General features: G+C 52.0%; 1 protein-coding gene across 3 annotated transcripts in view; it reads left to right on the forward strand.

The window, feature by feature from the left end:
• KRT8 (keratin 8) overlaps positions 1-23687 on the forward strand; it is a 45785-nt gene extending 22098 nt beyond the window's left edge. For all 3 annotated transcript variants that reach the window (XM_030822603.1, XM_030822604.1, XM_030822602.1), the window contains exons 2-9: positions 15888-16257; positions 18828-19036; positions 19681-19741; positions 20216-20311; positions 20830-21120; positions 21992-22212; positions 22372-22430; positions 23256-23687. In XM_030822603.1, coding sequence (XP_030678463.1) covers positions 15934-16257; positions 18828-19036; positions 19681-19741; positions 20216-20311; positions 20830-21120; positions 21992-22212; positions 22372-22430; positions 23256-23446 — 1452 coding nt within the window. In that variant the 5' untranslated portion in view covers positions 15888-15933 and the 3' untranslated portion in view covers positions 23447-23687. The remainder of the gene's footprint in view (positions 1-15887; positions 16258-18827; positions 19037-19680; positions 19742-20215; positions 20312-20829; positions 21121-21991; positions 22213-22371; positions 22431-23255) is intronic.
• Positions 23688-23982: the final 295 nt, after the last annotated feature.

Here is a 23982-nt window from a genome sequence, read left to right on the forward strand (position 1 = left end):
CTGGGCTGGCCCGGGCTTAGCCCATTCCCACTATCCAGGTCAACAGATTTTCCTTAAGGCCTATGAATGGGTCATTGTATATGGGTTGGGGTTATCTTAGTCCTTAGAGACCAGGGAATGGGGTGGGGGCAGGCTGGTTATAGAGTGGTGGGTAGCAGGTCTTTCCTTTAGCTGAGCTGCGTGCTCTCTAGAGTCTCTCTGTCTCATTTTCTGTCTTACAGACATATATGCACACATGCAGGGTCTTGCTATGTCGCTGGTTGTCCAGGCTGGTCTTGAACTCCTGGCCTCAAGTGATCCTCCCTTGGCCTTCCAAAGTACTGGGATTACAGGTGTGAGCCATTGTGCCTGGCTGGGCACAGGCCGACCTGGCAGGCTGGTTCAGCCATTTGTGAATTCGTTCATCATATATTGATGGAGTGCCCATTAGGTGTCTTTCTAATGCTGTGGATGTGACGGCCGACAACATAGTCAAGGTCTCTGCCCTCACGGGGCTGTCCATTTTTAATTTTTCTTCACATGGAGTTTCGCTCTTGTTGCCCAGGCTGGAGTGCAATGGCACGATCTCAGCTCACCCCAATCTCTGCCCCCTGGGTTCAAGCGATTCGCCTGCCTCAGCCTCTTAAGTAGATGGGATTATGGGCATGCACCGCCACGCCCGGCTAATTTTGTATTTTTAGTAGAGACGGGGTTTCTCCATGTTGGTCAGGCTGGTCTCGAACTCTCGACCTCAGGTGATCTGCTCGCCTTGGCCTCCCAAAGTGCTGGGATTACAGGGGTGAGCCACCGTGCCTGGGCTGGGGCTGTCCATTTTGATGGGGAGAGGTCCCCCAAGTCTGCCAGAATCCCTACTGTAGCAGAGGTAGTACAGATGCTCAATAAATAAATGTAATATAGCTCTTTTGGATTGCTAAATAAAATAATAAACATGTTTTGAATCCTCCCTTTTGAGTTATTGACATTATTGCATCTCTTTTATTTATTTATTTTTATTTTTTTATTTTAATTTTATTATTATACTTTAGGTTTTAGGGTACATGTGCACAATGTGCAGGTTTGTTACATATGTATCCATGTGCCATGTTGGTTTGCTGCACCCATTAACTCGTCATTTAGCATTAGGTATATCTCCTAATGCTGTCCCTCCCCCCCGTTATTGCATCTCTTAATGGAGATAATTGGATCCTGACTATAACACAGCATGATTGAAAAGAGAATGTTCAAGCTCTAAAATTACTCCAGACTTGGGTTCAATTCCTGTCTCTGTCACACTAACCAAAGGACCTTGGGCTTTAGTTTCCTTGTCTGTAAAATGGGAACAATGTTACCTTCCTCATGGATTAGTTTAGGATTATAAATAATAGGTGCAGTGGCTCACGCCTGTAATCCCAGCACCTTGGGAGGCCAAGGCAGGCAGATCCCCTGAGGTCAGGAGTTCGAGACTAGCCTGGTCAACATGGTGAAACCCTGTCTCTACTAAAAATACTAAAATTAGCCGGGCGTGGTGGTGCAGGTCTGTAGTCCCAGCTACTTGGGAGGCTGAGGCAGGAGAATAGCTTGAGAACCCAGGAGGTGGAGGTTGCAGTGAGCCAAGATCGCGCCACTGCACTCCAGCCTGGGCAACAGAGCAAGACTCTGTCTCAAAATAAAATAAAATAAAATAAAGTAAAATAAAATAATATATAATATATGTAAGAGATCTGACACTTTGACACTTGGTAGGAACCCTGAAAATGAAAGCCATGGCTGGACGCGGTGGCTCACGCCTGTAATCCCAGCACTTTGGGAGGCTGAGGCAGGCAGATCACTTGAGGCCAGCAGTTTGAGACCAGCCTGGTCAACATGGTGAAACCCTGTCTGTACTAAAAATACAAAAACTTAGCAGAGAGTGGTGGTACATGCCTGTAGGCCCAGCTACTTGGGAGGCTGAGGCAGGAGAATTGCTTGAACCCGGGAGGCAAAGGTTGCAGTGGGCTGACGTAGTGCCACTACATGCACTACAGACTGGGTGACAGAGTGAGACTCTGTCTCCAAAAAAAAAACAAACCAAAAAGAAAGCCATCATGATCACCATGGTTCCCAACCCTAATCACTACCACTGCCACCATCATTGGCAGGGAAAGGAGCCCTGGGTTGAGAGTTGGGGAAAGCAAGTGGGCATCAGTAGGCAGGGCTCTGTTTGCATGGCTAGCTCCCTAGGAATTGAATTTGCAAGCTTCTGTTTTGCATAATGGCGGATTTTTACATGCCATTTCTTTATTACTATCCTATAAGCTCCTCTTTATAGACCTAATTGCCACCTCCTAGTTACCCCCCACCCTGCTGAGCTAGCACTTTCTCCCACTTGACCACCTACCCTGGGAAGAAGCATCAGACACTGTTCTGTTCTGCAAGGAGGTTATTTCATGCAGGGAAACACAAGGCTTAAACTCTCACAAGGCAAATGCATCAAAGTGATGTGAACAAAAGTTCCATGGGGGAGGGTGGTCTGAAGGGAATGGGGGAAATTGTGTGGAGAAAGGCTTTGGGGAAGGCTGGGGGACAAGCAGGGAGGGTTGGTGAGAGTCAAACTAACATGTCTTGAAAACCTGCTATTTTAGGCACTGTTCCTTACCTGATGATCACATCAGTCTTCTGAGATAGTTGTTACTGTCTGCATTTTCAGCTGGTGAAGTAACTCTTTACACCATTAGGAAGTGGCTGTGAAATTCTTTTGGTTGCACCCTCTGTCCTTTGGGTTTTGGTCACACATGGCTGTGGGGCAGCAGAACGTGCATGGACAGGCTCGGGGCAGCTCCACCTGCACGGCGTCTGGCGGGGCTCAGATGCCAGTTCTTCCCTTCACAGCTGTGTGAATGTAGGCACTTTTCCATCTCGGCCTGGCGGGGTCTTTATGAATTTAAATGAGGCAATGCATGCAGCGCATACAGTAGGCCCGCATGTTTCTGAGGCTCCACCAACCCAGCTGATACAGTAGAGGCCCCCTGACCTTCTGCCTGAACCCTCCTCATGAACTTCCCAGTTGACGCAGACTCTATTTTCTTCTTCTTCTTCTCCTTCTCCTTCTCCTCCTCCTCCTCTTCCTCCTCCTCCCCCTCCCCTCCTCCTCCCCTTCCCCCTCCCCTTCCCCTTCCCCTTCCCCTTCCTCCTCCTCCTCCTCTCCTTCTCCTTCTCCTCCTTCTCCTTCTCCTCCTTCTCCTTCTCCTTCTTCTCCTTCTCCTCCTTCTCCTCCTTCTCCTTCTTCTTCTTTTGAGATGAAGTCTTGCTTTGTCATCCAGGCTGAGTACAGTGGCGCGATCTCAGCTCACTGCAATCTATGCCTCCCAGGTTCAAGCAATTCTCCCTGCCTCAGCCTCCTGAGTAGCTGGGACTACAGGTGCCTGCCACAACGCCCAGCTATTTTTTTATATTTTTAGTAGAGACAGGGTTTCGCCATATTGGCTAGGCTGGTCTTGAACTCCTGACCTCAGGTGATCCGCCCCGCCTCGGCCTCCCAGAGTGCTAGGATTACAGGTGTGAGCCACCACACTAGGTCTTTTCTTTTCTTTCTTTCTTTCTTTTTTTTTTTTTTTTTGAGATGGAGTTTCACTCTTGTTGCCCAGGTTGGAGTGCAATGGTGTGATCTCGGCTCACTGCAACCTCCACCTCCTGGGTTCAAGCAATTCTCCTACCACAGCCTCCCAAGTAGCTGGGATTACAGGTGTGTACCACCACCACACCCAGCTAATTTTGTATTTTTTTTTTTTAACTAGACACTGGGTTTCACCATGTTGGTCAGGCTGTTCCTGAAAGCCTGACCTAAAGTGATCCACCCACCTCAGACTCCCAAAGTGCTGGGATTACAGGCATGAGCCACTGTGCCTGTCCGCAGACTCCCTTTTCACAAAGCTCCAACTTTGGGAAGTCCTTGATTACAGGGAGCAGAAGTCTCTCTCTGGGAGAATGCTTCCTATTGGTGCTGGTTATATGCCTTGGGCCACACCGATGAATGTCCCCTCTTCCTCCAGGCAGTCCTGAGGTTCTATACACATTGGGAACCTCTTCTCCAGGGCTGGCACTGCCAGCTCCTGCGCTATGTCTCACTGGAATATGGTGCCCATTCTCCTCTCTATCCCAGGCACCTCCTTGCATCGGTCAGCCCTAAGAGTCAGACAAGAGCCAAACCCTGCTCCAGCATGGTCAGCATGCGAGAAGGTGGGCTTGTCCATACTTGTTTCTGCTGCTGAGGACTGTGGTGGGTTTTGAGACAGTCTCATCGTGCTGTTACCAGAGTGAAGGGGTGTGTGTGGGATGAACCAAGCTAAGGAGGCAAGTATAAACTGCATGTTCAGGGGAGGGTCTACACATTTACTCTGAAGCATCTACTCTGGGCCAGTGCCCTGCCGGGCAGATGCTGGCACTGAGACAGGAACCAGACACAGATGCTGGAGGAACCTGCTCTGTCTCCAAGGAGCTGTGTCTCAAACTGATTGGGTGACACGATGGTAAGCCCAGTGGCTCATAGCAAGTGCATGGAACAGTCTAGCTGGAACAGAAGCTGCTAGGGTTCAGCAGGGAGCTGCTGGAAGTGCAGCTGAGTGACCTTGGACTCATGCCCATGCAGTCAACTGCCACATCCTGTTGGTTCTAGCTTGAGTCCATCCCTATCTTCCTGCCCCTACCACACTGCAGGCCTCCAGAACTGCTTTCTGCAGTAGCCCACTTTCTAGTCTCCTGCCCCTAGTTTTTGCCCCTTCCGTCTACCCTGAACACCCCAGCCAGCTTAATTTTCCTAAAGCACTGCTTTAAGCTCATCATCCTGCTCTTCCCTTCCTGCAGCCTGCAGAAAAAGCTCTGTCTGGCCTCTGAAACCCCTAGTCCCACCCTCCTCCCCAATACCTAGCCTTTCTACTCTTCCATAGGAATCCTGTTCCTGTCCAATGGCTTATCACATTTCCAGATCTTTCCATCCATATCTTACTTTTCTAAGGGCCATCTCCTTCCCCTGAAGTCCTATAGCATATATCTGAATCATTTATTTATCTGAAATCAATATTCCGTTGATAAGGTACAGAAGGTAGACTTTGGCCAGGTAGTATTTGTATTTATACAAGGGCTCGGTGTGTACATGGATATCTTTATACCTGGCTTCTCTGGTTCCACGTCTTTATTGGTGTACATTTTGGTTAGCGTATGTAGTGAACATCTGTTGTTTCTGCCTGTCCAGCATTTGTTTTTCTTTTCCTTTTCTTTTTTTTTTTGAGATGGAGTCTTGCTCTATTAACCAGGCTGGGCTGGAGTTCAGTGGTGGGATCTTGGCTCACTGCAGCCTCCGTCTCCTGGGTTCAAGCGATTCTCCTGTCTCAGCCTCCCGAGTAGCTGGGACTACAGGCGTGCACCACCATGCCTGGCTGATTTTTTTGTATTTTTAGTAAAGACGGGGTTTCACCATGTTGACTGGGCTGGTCTCGACCTCCTGACCTCAGGTGATCCACCCGCCTCAGCCTCCTGAAGTGCTAGGATTACAGGCGTGAGGCATGGTGCCCGGCCCTGTCCAGCATTTCTTCCTGGTCTTTTGGCGAATCATATTTTTTTGCCCCCTTTCTCTATAGGTTGGATGGGGCTGATCACCTCTCCGCAGGGACTTGTTATGTGATCTAGTCTAGTCAACATGATAGTATTCTATTCCCCTGGCCACAGGGATTGGTTCAGAGATGAGCATGTGACCTACATTAGCCTAGGAGAGTCAGCCCTGGAACTTCAGCAGGAAGCATCGGGAAAGAGGTGCTCCCTTAGTGGTCGCCCTTCCTGCAGCAGGGAGATGGCCTATCCGAGGACGAAGCTAACATGGAGGAAAATAGCCAAGAGATGGGGAGAGAGTCTTGGTCCTGATGATATCACTGAGCCCCTTATCTGGCTAGGCTGAAAGCCAAATGTACCCTTGAACTTCTCAATTATAAGAGGAAATAAATGATCTTTTTATGCTTAAGTCTGTTTGAGTTGGGTTTCAGTCACTTGCAATCAAGAATGTGTATCCTTCGGCTGGGAGCTGGGGCTCACACCTGTAACTCTGGGAGTTACAGCACTTTGGGAGGCCAAGGTGGGAGGATCGCTTGAGGCAAGGATTTTTTGTTTGTTTTTGAGACGGAGTTTCACTCTTGTTGCCCAGGCTGGAGTGCAATGGTATGATCGCAGCTCACTGCAACCTCCACCTCCCGGCTTCAAGCAATTCTCCTGCCTCAGCCTCCTGAGTAGCTGGGGTTACAGGCATGCGCCACCATACTCGGCTAATTTTTTGGTATTTTAGTAAAGACAGTTTCTCCATGTTGGTCAGGCTGGTCTCAAACTCCCGACCTCAGGTGATCCACCTGCCTCGGCCTCCCAAAGTGCTGGGATTACAGGCGTGAGCCACTGCGCCTGGTGGATTTTCTTTTGTTTTGTTTGTTTTATTTTTGAGACAGAGTCTTGCTCTGTTGCCCAGGCTGGAGTGCAAGGGGGCAATCTTGGCTCACTGCAATCTTTGCCTCCCGGGTTCAAGCGATTCTCCTGCCTCAGCCTCCCGAGTAGCTGGGATTACAGGTGCCCGCCACCATGCGCAGCTAATTTTTATATTATTAGTAGAGACGGGGTTTCACCATGTTGGTTAGGCTGGTCTTGAACTCCTGACTTCAGGTAGTCAGCTGGCCTTGGCCTCCTAAAGTGCTAGTATTACAGGCGTGAGCCACCTCTCTCAGCCTGAGGCCAGGATTTTGAGACCAGCCTGGGCAATATACTGAAACCTCTGTCTGTATAAAAGAAAAAACAAACAAATGTCTAACCGTGTGTTTGGGTTTGGATGCGTGTTATATACGGCTGTGTGTGCACAGGTATGTGTGTGACATTCGTAGGAAGGTGGTGTGCGCGGGACTCTGACGGGTGGTACACACACATGCTTGTGCCTGAGATGAGGATGTGAGGTGGTACTGCACCTTGGCGTGTGTGTCAGGCCATGCAAGTGAGAGGGCAGGTGGGGTGTGTGTGAACCTGAGAGAGTGTGTGAGGGACAAGAGGGCGTGTGTGCTATAGGCTGAGGTTGTGTGCCCACAGGGTGGGGGGTGGGCCTGTGAGGCTGTTTGTTCTGGGAGATAACCCATCCAACATGTGTGCTTTGTATTTATATGGATATGTGCATATAAAGACATGTGCTCAAAAACACCTGCTTATCATCATGCACCTCTGCCCTCCTGAAAATTCTCATTGTTTTCAGACTGAAGCCAAATTCTTTAGAGTCCTTGAAAGGTACATAGAATCATAAAACTTTTGTTGATGGTGGTGGTGAAGCGGGGAATACCAGAATCGGGTTAGGGCCACCCTGCAATATCAGAGGAGGAAACTGACAGGTGTGTTGGGGCATGGCCAGATTTCACCAAGGTTGGAGTCATTGCTTCCTTCCACTCCAGCAGGTGGGGATGGGGTGGGCAGGGCTGGCCTTGGGGCGGCTCACTTTTGAGGAGCCCTGCCACCTGACTCTGCTCTCCGTGGGCTGTGGTTGCTTTTATGGTGGGTGATTAACCTCAGCTGAGCCTCCTCTGATACCTGGGTATTTATGGCTTCCAGCTCTGATGACTGCCCTTGATCCCAAGCCTCAATCCAAGGCAGGCAGGTCTTTAGCTATCTTTTGGCTCCCCATTCCTTCCTGCTCCTCCCTTAGCTCCTCATTTCACAAAACCAGGTTGCTTTCTGCAAGCAAGCGCTTCCCAGCCAGGGTGCCTGGTCACGCTGCCTGTGCTAAGTGGCTGTGACTGTGAGATATATTAGGCCATCAGCTCTCTGAGTGTCCACAGCCCCTGGCCTGACCACATCTGGTCTTCAGCAGACCCTTTCATTTACCCCAGCCTGCCACACACAAATTATCATTTCATGGAGGCCATGACCATGGAAAAGGCTGGGAATAGCCTAAACTGTGGCTGCCTCTCCGTGTCAGGTGGGATGAGACGTGGAAGCCAGGGGACCGCAGAGGACCATACGCTGCCCACATCTTTTCACCAGTGCTATGCAACTTTCTCTTCTGTATCAGGCATGGAAGTGTCACTGGTCCCGTGGATTGGGAAAGCAAGAAAGGGGCCAGGCCTGGGGTGCGCATCTGTGCTAGGGCACGCCATTGTGGCTTCTACCTGGGACGCTTTGTCAAGTTCCAGGGTGTCAGGACATTCAACAGTTCTGTCTAACCCCAAGAGTTGTGGGTTTTTAAAGGGATGACTGAGGGCTGGGGCTGGGAGGAGTGGGTTGCAAAACGGAGACTCAGAAATTTTCATCAGAGATAAGACTGATTTCAAGCAACACTACAGTAAGGAATCTCCCTTCTGCTGCCTTCCCCACTGCAGGAGTCCTCCTGTCTTCTTGGGGGACCTTTGGGCCCAATGCTGTGACTCTGCTCCTCTTTCCATCAAAATGTGCCAGCCCTCAGTCCCTTTCCCTCAGACGCTGCCCTGTGCTAGGTGCCTGGTTGCTGCTCTGAGGACAGTCTCTTGGTTATTAAACTGCCAGACCACTTTTTAAAACACAAATACTTTTCTTTTCTTTCCTTTTTTTTTTTTTTTTTTTGAGACAGTGTCTCACTCTGTCACCCAGACTGGAGTGCAGTGGCACGATCTCAGCTCACTGCAACCTCCACCTCCCAGATTCAAGCAATTCTCCTACCTCAGCCTCCCGAGTACCTGGGACTACAGGCATGTGCCACCATACTTGGCTAATTTTTTTGTTTGTTTTTTGGTAGAGATGGGGTTTCACCATGTTGGCCAGGCTGGCCTCGAACTCCTGACCTCAAGTGATCCACCCACCCAAAGTGCTGGGATTACAGGCATGAGCCACCACACCCGGCCCATACCACTTTTCTTGTTCTCCATTGTTATACTGGAAGTGTGGTATAGTGGTTAGGAGCATGGAAAAAGAGCCACGCTGCTGCGTGAACTTGGGTACGTTTCTTAACATCTCTGTGCCTCATCTGGCAAAAATAGAGATTATGGCACCTACTTTATAGTGTTCTTACGAAGATTAAATGAATTAATATTTGTAAGGCATTTTTTTTGCACTATATGTGTTATTGTTATAGTATTGGAATAAGTGACTATATGTCTGCCTGTCTCCCCCTGATGTACAGTAAAGGCCATTAGGGACTTGATTCCCTCAGTGTCTTCCCAGCATGTGCCCAGTATATAGTCAGCCATCAATATGCTCATTTAATGATGAAGGATTACTGATGGCCACTTTTTTTTTTTTTGAGACAGAGTCTCACTCCGTCACCCAGGCTGGAGTGCAATGGCACAATCTCAGCTCACTGCAACCTCCGCCTCCTGGGTTCAAGCAATTCTTCTGCCTCAGTCTCTCAAGTAGCTGGGATTACAGGTGCCCACCACCACACCTGGCTAATTTCTGTATTTTTAGTAGAAATGGGGTTTCACCATGTTGGCCAGGCTGGTCTTGAACTGCTGACCTCAGGTGATCAGCCCGCCTCGGCCTCCCAAAGTGCTGGGATTACAGGTGTGAGCCACCACGTCCGGCCTGATGGTCACTTCTCAAGAGGGACATTCAGGAAATACCTTGCCGTGGCCAAAGGAGGCTCCTACCTCCTTTGGTTTGAGAGGACCCAAATAGCTCATCTCCCGAAATGTTTTAGACTAGTGCCTGATAAGCAAATATGTGGATAAATGAATGGGTGAATACAGGAAGGAATAAAGGTCTCTAGTCCCTGTCCCCAACTCCCACCTTTGTCCTCAGGTTGCCCAGCAGGAAAATCAGAACAGTGGGCCTCTGGATATCAGCTCCAGTGCTAAACAGCTCAGGCCAGGGGAATCCTCAGGGCTGGGGTGGGGGTGGGCAGGATGCCCATAGCGGAGCCCCAGGTCCTTCCTGTTTGTTCCTCTCCTGCACTCCTGTCCGGTTGCCTGAACACCATGAGGGCTTCCCCTATCTCAATGTCAGCTTCTGAAGTTTCCTTGAAATCCCTGAAATCCTCTCAATAACTTCCACTTCCCGTCACTCAAGTCCCCGGCACCGCTGTCTTCACTGTCAGGAGTGGGACCCATTTGTGTCTGTCTCTGTCTCTGTGGCCCTGGCCAACGGTGGTGGAGTGTCAGGTTCTGGGGACTGAACCACTCTGTTTTCCTTCCTGAGGGACAGAGTATATCACCTTTTCTAAGCAGGAACCCTGCAGTGCTCTGGATTTGAGCTCCGGCCTATTTCCTGTGGGAAGAGGAAGAAGGTGTGTTCCTAAGGGTCTTGGTGTTGGGACCAGAGCTAAAGCATGGTGCCTGACTCTGGCTGCACCGAGGAAGCTTTGAAAATGCAGACGGGGTGCGACCTGAGCATGTATACTTTTATAATCTCCCACAGGCGATCTTGATGTGATGGAGAACCGGAGTTAAGGGGAAGGACTCTGTGGACTGAGCCATGGCTGGGACCTTCTGCCTAGGCTTCATGCTCACCAGTGGGATGACCTTCTTGGTTTGGCGTCAGTGGAGAGGAGGGTGAGAGAATGAAGAAAATGTGAGACAGGTTGTGTGCAGTGGCTCATGCTGTAACCCCAGCACTTTGGGAGGCTGAGGCAGAAGGACTGCTTGCATCCAGGAGTTCGAGTCAGGCTGGGCAACAGAGCGAGATCCTGTCTCTAAAAAAAAGACAAAAAGTGTGGGAGACCTCATCATCTCCAGGCTGCTGGGCTTGTGTCTCCTTCCTCCACAACAAGGCTGTGCTGTCCTCCCTCACTCTTGTTCTAATAATTTCTAATCATATCTCTTATCACAACCAAAATTTCAAAGCAGAGAACATTCACAGATTTTCATCTTCAGTGTGTAAAGCTCTGTGGTGGTGGATGTGGATCAAAGGCTTTCAGAGTTGGCAGGACTTGGACATTCTAATTCAAACCGTAGCAGATGTGAGAAGCCCCTCCCACCGAGCCAGTGGACAGCTGGTGAGCAAGGTTCCCCTCCATGTCTCCAGGGACAGGAGCTTGCTCCCTCTCTAGGCAGTCCATTTCCATCCTGGCTGGCTTTAATCATCAGATCCACCCCTGATCAAGAGCAAAAAAGTCAGCATTTGCTAAGCTTTGACAATGAAAAATTTTAGCCTTGAGGCACATAACACAAAATTAGCAATAGAATTGACTCTATTATTCATGATGCTGCTTCCTGAGGGGTGTGCCCACCACCTGTGGCTTCATATTTAAACAAATTGTTCTGCTGTCTCTATGCTAAATGCAGCTATTTCTATACCAATAATAACATTTTAAAATGCTCCAACATTTGAAGGGATTTCGGGTACTTTTCGGGCATTGCCTTAACCCAGAGGCAAGAAGCCTCTTTACCTGGGGGATCTAAACAAACTCTTTCCTTCTTTCCCCTGATCCCTTATGCTGGGCACAAAGCCCCTGCTTTTTTTTTTTTTTTTTTTTTTTGAGATGGAGTCTCGCAGTCGCCCAGGTTGGAGTGCAGTGGCGCGATCTCAGCTCACTGCAGGCTCCGTCCCCCAGGGTTCACGCCATTCTCCTGCCTCAGCCTCCCGAGTAGCTGGGACTACAGACGCCCGCCACCTCACCCGGCTAATTTTTTTGTATTTTTAGTAGAGATGGGGTTTCACCGTGTTAGCCAGGATGGTCTCTATCTCCTGACCTCGTGATCCGCCTGCCTCGGCCTCCCAAAGTGCTGGGATTACAGGCGTGAGCCACCACGCCCGGCCAGCCCCTGCTTTTTATATGTAGCTCATTTATGCTTTTGTGGTTATCTTTTTGTTACAACTTTGTTGAGCTATAATTCACATACAATATAATTCAACAATCTGAAGCTTGCAGTTCACTGGTTTTTAGTATGTTCACAGACTTGTGCAGCTTCACTATCATCAAATTTGTTTGTTTGTTTGTTTGTTTGTTTATTTATTTATTTATTTATTTATTTTTGAGACAGAGTTTCACTCTGTCTCCCAGGCAGGCTAGAGTGCAGTGGTGCAATCTTGGCTCAATGTATGTGGCCTCAACTTTCGGGGCTCAGGTTATCCTCACAACTCAGCCTCCAGAGCAGCTGGGACTACAGGCATGTGCTGCCATACCTGGCTAATTTTTGTATTTTTTGTAGAGACGGGGGCCTCATTATGTTGCTCAGCTGGTCTCAAACTCCTGGGCTAAAGTAATCCTCCTGCCTCGGCCTCCCAAAGTGCTGAGATTATAGGTAGAGCCATTGTGCCTGCCCACCACTATCAAATTTAGAACATTCTCATCACCCCAGCAAGAAACCCTGTGCTCTTTAGCATTCACCTCCATTCCTCCCCACCCTAGGCAACCACTAATCTACTTCCTGTCTCTATGCTTTGGCTATTGTGCACATGTCATATAAATGGAATCATAGGGTACCTGATCTTCTATGACTGTCTCACTGAGCATACGGGTCTCAAGGCTCATCTGCATCCAACATGCATCGGTAGTTCATTCCTTTTAATTGTAACATTAGATTGTATGGATATGCCACATTAAAAAAATCCATTCATCATTTGGTGGACATTTGTTTTGTTCCCACTCTTTGGCTATTATGAACAAGGTTGCAGCGAATGAGATCATCGGTCCTGATCACTAAGCAAAACTTGTTCAGATCCCGGGAGGCAGAGCTTGCAGTGAGCCGAGATGGCGCCACTGCACTCCAGTCTGGGCGACAGAGCGAGACTCCGTCTCAAAAAAGAAAAAAAAAAAACTTGTTCAGACCATCTCTTCCCATGATCATGAGTGATGATAACAGTTATCTCCCCACCCCACTGGCCCCAAGACTTAATGCCACTGCTCAGGGTCTCAGGGCCTTCTCTGAATTATCCTGCACCATCAGAAGTAGGGGGCCTGGCCCTCACTCCTGGCCCACAGGGAGTGATGTCTCCTCCTTCCCTGGTTCACTCTCCAGGAAAGGCGGTTTGAGGCAGAGTTGTCTGGGTAGGGCAGGCACCGCAAACACGTTGTTCCCTTTTGTCCGGCAGGCAGCTGTGTGTAGACCACAATGCCTTACAAGGAGTTGTACCTGTGGGCCTGCCCCAGTCTGGTTCTCTCTTCCCTCACCACTTGGCCCTAGTCCCAGGGGCCTTCCCCTTCTGCCTTTAACTCTGAAGTCTCAGGCAGGGTCCGTTAGAGAGGCCAACTCTGGCCTCTTCTCCTGCATTGAGGCTGGGCTTGGGGCATCTCGGGGAGGGTTTGGCTGGGGTCTCTGGGCAATAGAGAGCTGACAAATGGGACACAAACACTTCTGGCCCTGGATGGTTCTGGGCTGCCCCAGAAAAAAAGGGCTTCCCCTGGCTGGGTAAGGTCTGGGTCAGCCCTCTAGCCTGCATACTGCAGGGTCCCTGGCAACCCCCTTTGTCCTCACCTTAAACAAGGGACACTCCTAGAACCAGGGAACCAGAAAGGTGGGGTGGAGGGGACTGAAATTTCAGGAAGGGCTTTGGGGTGCTGTTTTTTTGCTCCTTGTGCTGCCTAGATCAGGACCTGAGTGCCCCCTGCTCCCTCTAGCAGCAGTGTGGGGGAGGGAAGATAGGGAGAGCACCTGTCCTCCCTTTCCAGGGCTGCCATACCCGTCTGACCAGCCCCTCCCTCCCTCCTTCCGCCTTCCCTGTCCCAGGTTTGGCACTGGGCCCAGCCCTTCTCCCTTTGGTCTTCTGGAAAAAGCTTCTCAGCCCTGGTGGGTGCGGGTGTTTGTTGGGGAGGGGGTAGCATGCATTCCAATCACTCTTGGGAAAATTAGGCATTGTTTAAAGGAGCTGGGAGAAGGCCTGATGTAAACAGGTGCTAACTGAATTTCCCTTGCTCCATTCAGCATAGCAGGAGGCAGGGCCTGGGGAGGGGAGGGGAGGGGAGGAGAAGGAGCCACTCACGGTGCCCGCTCTGGGGATCTGTGCATTTTTCTGGAAGGGACTTCAATGTGTGGTGTGTGTGTGTGTGTGTGTGTGTGTGTGTGTGTGTGTGTGTATGCACGCGTGCATTGTGAAGAGAGCTTGTCTGTGTGTCTGTCTTTTTAGGTTTATGTCTGTCCTCCAAGGAGGGGGCTTCTGGGTCTCTCTGTCCTTCTGGGTAGGGGTCCTATGTGCCTGTCTTTCTGTGAGCCTGGGTGTCTCTCCTAGAGAAGGATGGGGAAGAAACTGTATGTACATCTGTCCTCCCAGCAGGTGGTCACCCCCTTCCCTGGGTCAGGGCTGGGTCACCTGTCCCTCTCCTCAAGGGGATCTGGCTGATATCTGTTGGTCCTCCCAGTTCAGTTTCATCCAGTCCCCACATCACACCCTGCAGTATCTTCCAGAGAACCCAGCCCCAGCCATCGGGTAATTGCAGGTGGAATCTCTGCCTTGGGGACCTAAACCTCCTGCCTTCCACCCACAGCATGCCCCGCCTGGCCCCACCCAGGCCTGGGGTGCCCTGCTCAGCTCCCCAATCTCCAACCTCCCACAGGTGCATGCTACGTCCCAACCTGCCCTCCTGACTCACTTTGATAATTGGAGACAGGTGCAGGGACTCTTCCTCTATTTCCTCTGGCCCGTTGGGAGCCTGGGAAAAGCAGGAGGGTCCAGGTAGCACCACCAGTGCCATGCCACTCTACTGTACCCCCTGCTGTCCTGTCTCACTTCCCATGATTCACTCACTGGGAGCAATGGGAGTGACTCCTGCAAAGAGCAAGAACTATGAAGTCCCTGACATAGCTCCCACCTCCTCTCGCACCCCCACCCCTGCGTTCTCTGCCTTCTAGCCCTGTTCGTCATTCTCTAGGCCCTTCAGTGAGGCCTACAGTGTTCACCTGGCCCAGGGGATCCTAGGATCTTGGAAGGAGAGGAAGCCCCTGAGTTATGTTCAGGAAAAGTGCTGTGTTGGAGCTCTCTCTTTTTTTCTTTGAGATGGAATCTCGCTGTGTCGCCCAGGCTGGAGTGCAGTGGCACGATCTCAGCTCACTGCAACCTCTGCCTCCCGGGTTCAAGTGATTCTCCTGCCTCAGCCTCCTGAGTAGCTGGGATTACACCATGCTCAGCTAATTTTTGTATTTTTAGTAGAGATGGGGTTTCACCATGTTGGTCAGGCTTGTCTTGAACTCCTGACCTCCTGATCCCCCCACCTCAGCCTCCCAAAGTGCTGGGATTACGGGCATGAGCCACCGTGCCTGGCCTTGGATCTCTTTTTATCTTGCACCTTCAGACGTAGAGGGACGACAGCCACTCTGTTTGTGTGTGTGTGTGTGTGTGTGATGTTCATTCATTCATTCATTCATTCATTCCACAAATATCTACCCAGACCCTCTTGGCACTGCACCAGGTGCTAGGGGTGGAACAATAACCTGGAGAGATGAGGCAAATGGTTGATTTCAGATTCAAGGCTTTGGACTCCAGCTGTTCTGTCATCCAGCCCAGGCAGGCCCTCATAATCGCTTCAATCAGGGAGAACACAGGAGAGTTTCTTTGGGGTGTCAGCAGCTCAGAGGAGACCCAAATGCTAGGAGACCCCTTTTTCCCATGCTTCCCAGTCCTCCAGTTTATTTCCCCCAGGAGGGAGGGAGACAAGACCCGGGAGTCAGGGTTGTAGTGGCTGGGCAGCCCAGGCAAGTCTGCTTGTTACAGGCGCTTGTGCCAAGACAGGATTTCTTCCAGTTTCATATTCACTGAATTGCCTTTTCCTGGGTTTCTGGGGGTGGTGCTGGAGTGGGCTCCAGGGTTGGAACGGGCCCTTGGGTGGCGGCAGCTCTCTGCTGCCCCCACCTGAGTCCTGCCCGGAGGTGGCAGGTGACGGGTTAGGCCCAGCCCCCTCTGGGCCTAGCCACTCAGGTATGAGGCCTTTCCCCCCCATCCCCCGGGGCTGGGCTCTCTTTTATAAAAGGCCATTCCTGAGAGCTCTCCTCACCAAGAAGCAGCTTCTCCGCTCCTTCTAGGATCTCCGCCTGGTTTGGCCCGCCTGCCTCCACTCCTGCCTCCACCATGTCCATCAGGGTGACCCAGAAGTCCTACAAGGTGTCCACCTCTGGCCCCCGGGCCTTCAGCAGCCGCTCCTACACGAGTGGGCCCGGTGCCCGCATCAGCTCCTCGAGCTTCTCCCGAGTGGGCAGCAGCAGCTTTCGGGGTGGCCTGGGCGGCGGCTATGGTGGGGCCAGCGGCATGGGAGGCATCACCGCAGTCACGGTCAACCAGAGCCTGCTGAGCCCCCTTGTCCTGGAGGTGGACCCCAACATCCAGGCCGTGCGCACCCAGGAGAAGGAGCAGATCAAGACCCTCAACAACAAGTTTGCCTCCTTCATAGACAAGGTGAGGGTCCCCCCTGCGTGGCTGACTGTGCCCGCAGCCCCTTTCTCCTGGTAGTCCCGGTCCCTATGCACATCTCCAGCCCCCACCTGGCGTCCTGCTGGGCCTCACCCGCCCTGGCGACACTCTCCCTTCCAACCTCCGACTCACCCCTCCCGTGCACCTTGGTTTGGGCTGGGTGAGGGTGGGGAGAGGGTCTGGACGGCCGGGATGAATCCTGGGGCTTCCTCCTTCCCTTTTAAACTGGAGGGGCTTGGAAGAGAGAGACAACTTAAGGGTACAGCCTAGTTCCCACCACCCCGCTCTACAAATCCCGTTCTTCCCCAGGTCATTCTGTCCCCAAATTATAAAAAATAATAGCGGTTATTGTTCTCACCGCAGCCCGAGTTCTGACCGTCTTTTAAGCTATCACCCTGCGGCAGTCCCAGCTGTTCGGGGACTACCCTCCTCCAGGTTCGCCTCTTTCCCGGCACTACCCCAAGGGCTCCCCAGTGGTGCCTTGTGATTTTTTTTTTCTTTTCTTTTTTTTACATAGGGGTTTGGTGTGATTCTAGCATTCTAGGAGAAGGAAGTGGGTGTCTCGGTTCAAACGGGCAAATATTGATTGAGGCCCTTGGCGCCCGGAGGCCCGAGTGCGGGGGGTCACAGAATGAGTCATACCCCGGCCCCTGCGCCGGCAGCGTGGGCGGGGCCGAGGGCGGGGTGAGGGGCTGCGGGCAGCCGTCTCGGGACGCGCTCCTCCACCTGGCGGAGCTCGGCGTCGGGGGTGGGGTGGGGTGGGGTGGGGTGGAGGAGGCGCCAGGGCCTGGCCTCGGAAAGCCCATCCAGGATTCAAAGTCTGTGGGCGTGGGACGCCCCGCCCGGGGTTTACGTCCTGTTAAGTTTATGGCTTCAGATAACGCGGTCGCCCACCAACGCCCCTCGCCCATTCAGCCCGTGTCCCTTTCTCACGTCCTGTCCCTGCTCCGCCCCAGCGGCCTGGCTCCACGTTCACACAGCAGGAGCCAGGCCGGGTTTTGCAACCCTGGGACTCCGCTGCCTGAGGGGCCCCGGGCCCCTGGCGGCCCCAAGGATTGGGCCCTTCACGCTGACTGGCTCCTGGGAGGCATTGTGGGAACGGGAGGAGGGAAATCCTGGGGCAGAATGAGCCGGGAGGAACCGGAGCCCCAGGAACCCTATGGTCGGGGGCCCTTGGCGCTCCAAGCGCCTGGACTTGACTTGTTGACTGCGTTTTGCTAGCCCTAGGGTCCTTATAGAGAGCAGCTAAGCAAAGGCTTTGGAATCTGAATTCTTGGTTGGCACTGCTCAGCCGGTTCCTGGTTATGGACTCCCTTGCCAAGTCTTATTTCCTCATCTATAAAGTGAATATGAGAGCCCCTAAATCCAAGAGTTTTTGCCTATTCAAACTTACATATGTAAAGAGTTCAGCAGTGCTTGGCCCACATTCCGTTAGGATAAGATGTTATAATCACTTTTTTTTTTTTTTTTTTTTTAAATAATTTTGAGACAGAATGACCTGGGGAAGAAAGCGATTTGCAGAGAGTGGTGGAGGGAACTAGCCTGTACCCTTAAAAGATTTCTGTCTTCCAAGAAGACCCTCCAGTTTAGAAGGAGTTACAGGTTTTTTTGTTTGTTTAAGACAGAGTCTCACTGTCGCCCAGGCTGGAGTGCAGTGGCGTGATCTCAGCTCACTGCAACCTCCGCTTCCTGGGTTCAGGCGATTCTCCTGCCTCAGCCTCTGGAGTAGCTGGGACTACAGGTGCATGCCACCACGCCCGGTTAATTTTTGTATTATTAGTAGGGACAGGGTTTCAATATGTTGGCCGGGCTGGTCTCGAACTCTTAACTTCAAGAAATCCGCCTGCCTTGGCCACCCAAAGTGCTGGGATTACAAGCGTGAGCCTCCATGTCCGGCCTCTTTTTCAATCTTAACATCTTTAGAAAAGTTGGCTATTTTTGGCGGGCGCGGTGGCTTACGCCTATAATCCCAGCACTTTGGGAGGCCAAGGCGGGCCAATCACAAGGTCAAGAGTTCAAGACCATCCTGCCTAAGACAGTGAAACCCTGTCTCTACTAAAAATACAAAAAATTCAGTCGGGTGTGGTGGCAGGTGCCTGTAGCCCCAGCTACTCGGGAGGCTGAGGCAGGGGCAGGAGAATGGCGTGAACCCGGGAGGTGGAGCTTGCAGTGAGCTGAGATCTCGCCACTGCACTCCAGCCTGGGCGACAGAGCAAGACTCCCAAAGAAAGCTTGGCTATTTTTATTGATCTGTAATATACAATCTATGTAAATGAAATTAGGCCTATTGGTTTGCAAATGCAGCTTTAACATAACTCCCTTATCTGTCTCCTTCCCCCACCCAATGCTAGAGGGGCATTGCTCCCCACCTCACCATCATGCCATACTTTCTCCCGCTGGTCATAGGTGATCATTCCAGAACAGCTAACCGGGTGCCTGGGGTCTGGAGACCTTACTGCTTGGAAAGTGAATTAAGAGAAAAGACTGCTTGCTTCCCTCCAGACTTTGAACCCTGGCCTGATGTAGACCTTTTTGCTCTGTCCTCCTTCGTATAGGTACGGTTCCTGGAGCAGCAGAACAAGATGCTGGAGACCAAGTGGAGCCTCCTGCAGCAGCAGAAGACGGCTCGGAGCAACATGGACAACATGTTTGAGAGCTACATCAACAACCTTAGGCGGCAGCTGGAGACTCTGGGCCAGGAGAAGCTGAAGCTGGAGGCGGAGCTTGGCAACATGCAGGGGCTGGTGGAGGACTTCAAGAACAAGTGAGCAACTCCCACCCTCCACCCAACTGAAGTCACCGTGCTCTCCTCCACCCCTTGGGACCTTGGGACTAAGTCCCCATGGCCCTCTGTTGTGGGCAGTGCAGTCCTATCTAATTAGGGTGACCACACGATGAGGTTTGCTCGGAACAGTCTGTGTCTATGCCCAGGGTCCTAGCACAATTGTTGTTAGTACCCGCCCTCTTTCAATCTCAACTGTCTGGATTTGGAGAACAAATTATGTGTCAATGTTTATGTGGTAAACCTGAGACGGGAGAGATAGGCAGCCTACGGGCCTCACTTTTGTACTTAACATTCTGGCCCCTCTTTAGTCTTGACCCTTGACCTCTAGCAAACTCTAGAAAGTTCTGTTTGAGGTCTCATGTCAGGCCCTGCTGCTAACACTCTCAAGGTGTCCAATCCAATGTGTATTCATGGATTTGGAGAGAGATTTCCTGCTTCCCACGGGCTGAGGGAGGGGTGAGAGTGGGTAGGGTAGCTGGGGAAGGCAGAAGGACCAGCCTTCTCATATCCTGCATCTCCGTGAACTGAATTTTCCTGATTTTCACAACGCCCCCGTCTCCCAAAAGACCAAGGGCAACCTCCCTTTTGCCTTCGTCCTCTAATTCTAAGTCTTTTCCTCACAGGTATGAGGATGAGATCAATAAGCGTACAGAGATGGAGAATGAATTTGTCCTCATCAAGAAGGTGAGGGAGTCTCCCTTCTCCTATCTGGACACTGGAGGCTGGGGCTCAGAGACTCAGACCAAGAGGCTTTCTGGGTTGTGTCCCTAAATATTCCTAAGTAGTGGGACAAACTCATTTATGTCAACATTTGGGTGCACAGAAAGGTAGACAAGGATGGAGTGGTAGGTGCATTTGGACAGAACTCTTGACATCGATGTTGGGACATGGTTCAGAAAACAGAGCAGTAGAACTGGACATCTGGCTCTAGAAGGCTCCCTAGAGAAGGAGGTGGAAGAGGGTGTGTTGCAGGAAGCAGAGGTGAAGGTGTGTGGGCTGAGAATGCACATGTGATGGGCAGAGGCTGGGCTGGAAGATCAAACCACAAAGTGGGCACTAGAAAGTCCTGTGACCAGGCCATTGGGTGGACCTTGGGAGCCCCTTGGTTGGGGTTGGGTGTGGAAACCCAGCTCAGGCTCCCCTCTCCTCATCCCCCAGGATGTGGATGAAGCTTACATGAACAAGGTAGAGCTGGAGTCTCGCCTGGAAGGGCTGACTGACGAGATCAACTTCCTCAGGCAGCTGTATGAAGAGGTATGTTCTTGGTCGCAGGAGAGTGAGGGTCCCCCAGCCTTGTCAGCGCCTCCACCCTGAGACTCAACCAGAGGCTCCTCCCAGCCCCCAGCACACTAATAAGACAAAGGCCCACTGCTGACTAATTACAGCCACCAATATTTGCTCAGCTAGTATTGGGTCTATACGTTCTGTCCCCCGCATGAGGGATGAGTCATTACCCCATTTCACAGAGGAGAAAGTGGGCTCAGAGAAGTGAAATAATGTATCCAAGGTCATCATAGGGTGTGGTGATTCAGCAGCAACTCTGTCCCCAAAGCCCTTGTTCCTAATCTTTGAGCTGCATTGGATCCCTCTGTGCACCTAGTATTGGTGCACCTAGTTCTTTTTTCAGGAACTTTGCCCTCTCCCTAACCCTGACTCCCACCTGCTCCTCTCCTTTGCTGCCCCTCTCTTATCCCCTAAGAAAGGCTGTTGTGGAAAAGGGGGCTCCCTGTGTGCTGAGACAGGGCCTCACCACTTGCCCTCTTCCCCCACAGGAGATCCGGGAGCTGCAGTCCCAGATCTCGGACACATCTGTGGTGCTGTCCATGGACAACAGCCGCTCCCTGGACATGGACAGCATCATTGCTGAGGTCAAGGCACAGTACGAGGATATTGCCAACCGCAGCCGGGCTGAGGCTGAGAGCATGTACCAGATCAAGTATGAGGAGCTGCAGAGCCTGGCTGGGAAGCACGGGGATGACCTGCGGCGCACAAAGACTGAGATCTCCGAGATGAACCGGAACATCAGCCGGCTCCAGGCTGAGATTGAGGGCCTCAAAGGCCAGGTATGGGCCGGGCTGGGGGTGGGAGGGGATCCTTGGACACATCCTGGTGAGAGGAGATAATGTAGGAAAAGTGAGGGTTCTGGGAGTCGGGGAAGGAATCCTAGACCAGGGTTCAGGAGTTGGAGGGGTAGCCACAGTTCAGCTTCCTAGTCTGTTTCTGACAAGCTAAGGGATGCAGGGAAGGTCCCTTGGGCCAGGACAGAGGTGAAAGGGGGCTGGGGCAGGTATGTTGGGGCTCGTGATACATGCTCCCAAGCCTGCTTTAATCAGTCATATGCATCAGGGTAAGGTTGAGCTCTGCTGCTTTAAGGAAAGTCTGGAACCCAGGAATCTAGTCCAGTTAGGGTGGGGGGACCTTACAGTGTCGCAGGTGAGAAGGGTGTGGAGGGGAAGCACCTGGAAGCTGCTCATGTCTCCCTGATCTGCTTCCTTAGTCTCATTTATTTATTTATTTTTGAGATGGAGTCTCGCTCTGTTGCCCAGGCTGGAGTGCAGTGGCACGATCTCAGCTCACTGCAAGCTCCGCCTCCTGGGTTCACGCTATTCTCCTGCCTCAGCCTTCGGAGTAGCAGGGACTACAGGCGCCCGCCACCAGGCCGGCTAATTTTTTTTGTATTTTTACTAGAGACGGGGTTTCACCGTGTTAGCCAGGATGGTCTCGATATCCTGACCTCATGATCTGCCCGTCTCGGCCTCCCAACGTGCTGGGATTACAGGCATGAGCCACCGTGCCCGGCCCTTAGTCTCATTTAATTTGAGCTGGGGGGAGTCAGCCTAAGTGGTGGTAGGGAGGACCCTAAGGGGGGGTGGGAGCAGGGGAGAAGAGAAGGCATACCCAGCCTGACCTACTTACCTGTCCCCTACCCCACAGAGGGCTTCCCTGGAGGCCGCCATTGCAGATGCCGAGCAGCGTGGAGAGCTGGCCATTAAGGATGCCAATGCCAAGTTGTCCGAGCTGGAGGCCGCCCTGCAGCGGGCCAAGCAGGACATGGCGCGGCAGCTGCGTGAGTACCAGGAGCTGATGAACGTCAAGCTGGCCCTGGACATCGAGATCGCCACCTACAGGAAGCTGCTGGAGGGCGAGGAGAGCCGGTGGGTGTGGGGACCTCTGACCGGACCCACTTCCCTATCCCTGGGACCTGGGGTGGGGACGGTGGGAGCCCCCTGAAGCCCTTTGGGACTTGGGGTCCTGTTGTTCTGGGCCAAGAAGGGCTAGGAATTGGTCCTGACACCCCATTTGTCTGGGTACAGGCTGGAGTCTGGGATGCAGAACATGAGTATTCATACGAAGACCACCAGCGGCTATGCAGGTGGGTGTCCAGGGCCCTGGGATGAGGGCGGGAGGCAGGGCCCAGGGAGGCCTCAGCTCCAGGGAGGGGGCTGTGCTCAGTCGCTCACAATGACCTCAGCCTGAGCACTCATGTTCTTGGGAGAATCCTAGGGTGGGGAGGCACATACTCAGGACCTCAGTAATAGAGTTACTATTAGAAAGCACCCAAATAAACCATAGCTGTGTGCCAGGCACTGTGCTAAGTATACTACAGGCTTTATGTGATTTATTTTATTTATTAATTTAATTTAATTTTTTTGAGACGAAGTCTCGTTCTGTCACCCAAGCTGGAGTGCAGTGGCGTGATCTCAGCTCACTGTAACCTCCACCTCCTGGGCTCAAGAGATTCTCCTTCCTCAGGCCTCTCAAGTAGCTGGGACTACAGGTGCATACCACCATGCCCAGCTAATTTTTGTATTTTTAGTAGAGATGGGGTTTCACTATGTTGGGCAGGCTGGTCTCGAACTCCTGACCTTGTGATCGGTGCTGGGATTACAGGCATGAGACACTGGGCCTGGCTGTAATTTATTTTTTATATGACACCTGTAAACGTCTTCAGTTGAGGAAGCTGAGGTCCAGTTAAATGTCCAAGGTCACACAGCTATATATATGGCAACTGTTTCCCACCCTGCTCCTGGTTTTCCCTTACAGTTCTGGAGTAGTGGACCATGCAATCACTGATCAGGCAGAGCTGGGCTAACCTCCCATCCCTGGGGCTGTGTTGGGAGTGAGCAGGGAGGAGGGGCATGGGGCCTGCCGTGGGGTGGGCTTCTGTACTCATGTGGCTACCTCTGTCCCTCACCAGGTGGTCTGAGCTCGGCCTATGGGGGCCTCACAAGCCCCGGCCTCAGCTACGGCCTGGGCTCCAGCTTTGGCTCTGGTGCGGGCTCCAGCTCCTTCAGCCGCACCAGCTCCTCCAGGGCCGTGGTTGTGAAGAAGATCGAGACACGTGATGGGAAGCTGGTGTCCGAGTCCTCTGATGTCCTGCCCAAGTGAACAGCTGCGGCAGCCCCTCCCAGCCTACCCCTCCTGCGCTGCCCCAGAGCCTGGGAGGGAGGCTGCTATGCAGGGTAGCACTGGGAGCAGGAGACCCACCTGAGGCTCAGTGCTAGCCCTCAGCCCACCTGGGGAGTTTACTACCTGGGGACCTCCCTTGCCCATGCCTCCAGCTACAAAACAATTCAATTGCTTATTTTTTTGGTCCAAAATAAAACCTCAGCTAGCTCTGCCAACTGTCCTTGCTGTGTGTGCATCTGATGTCCACCCGGGTGGGAGGGAGGTGGTCAGGAGGCCTCTTCCTGGGACTGAGAAGCTGAGAGGGGTCCAGGAAACAGGGGGTGCACAGCGGGAAAGTCTGACCCCCTCAGCTCCTTTGTTGAAACCTGGTTGAAACCTTGCTTGTTGCCATAGATGTCTACACCTGTATAATAGTCATTGACCTGTGCACAGTGCTTTCTGGTTTACAGTGTGCTTTCAAATACCAAGGTTCATTTGATCTGTGCAGCAAGGCCCAAGAGGCAGGCAGAGCAAGT

The sequence above is a fragment of the Nomascus leucogenys genome, chromosome 11 (genome assembly GCF_006542625.1).
Source record: "Nomascus leucogenys isolate Asia chromosome 11, Asia_NLE_v1, whole genome shotgun sequence".
Lineage (NCBI taxonomy): Eukaryota > Metazoa > Chordata > Mammalia > Primates > Hylobatidae > Nomascus > Nomascus leucogenys.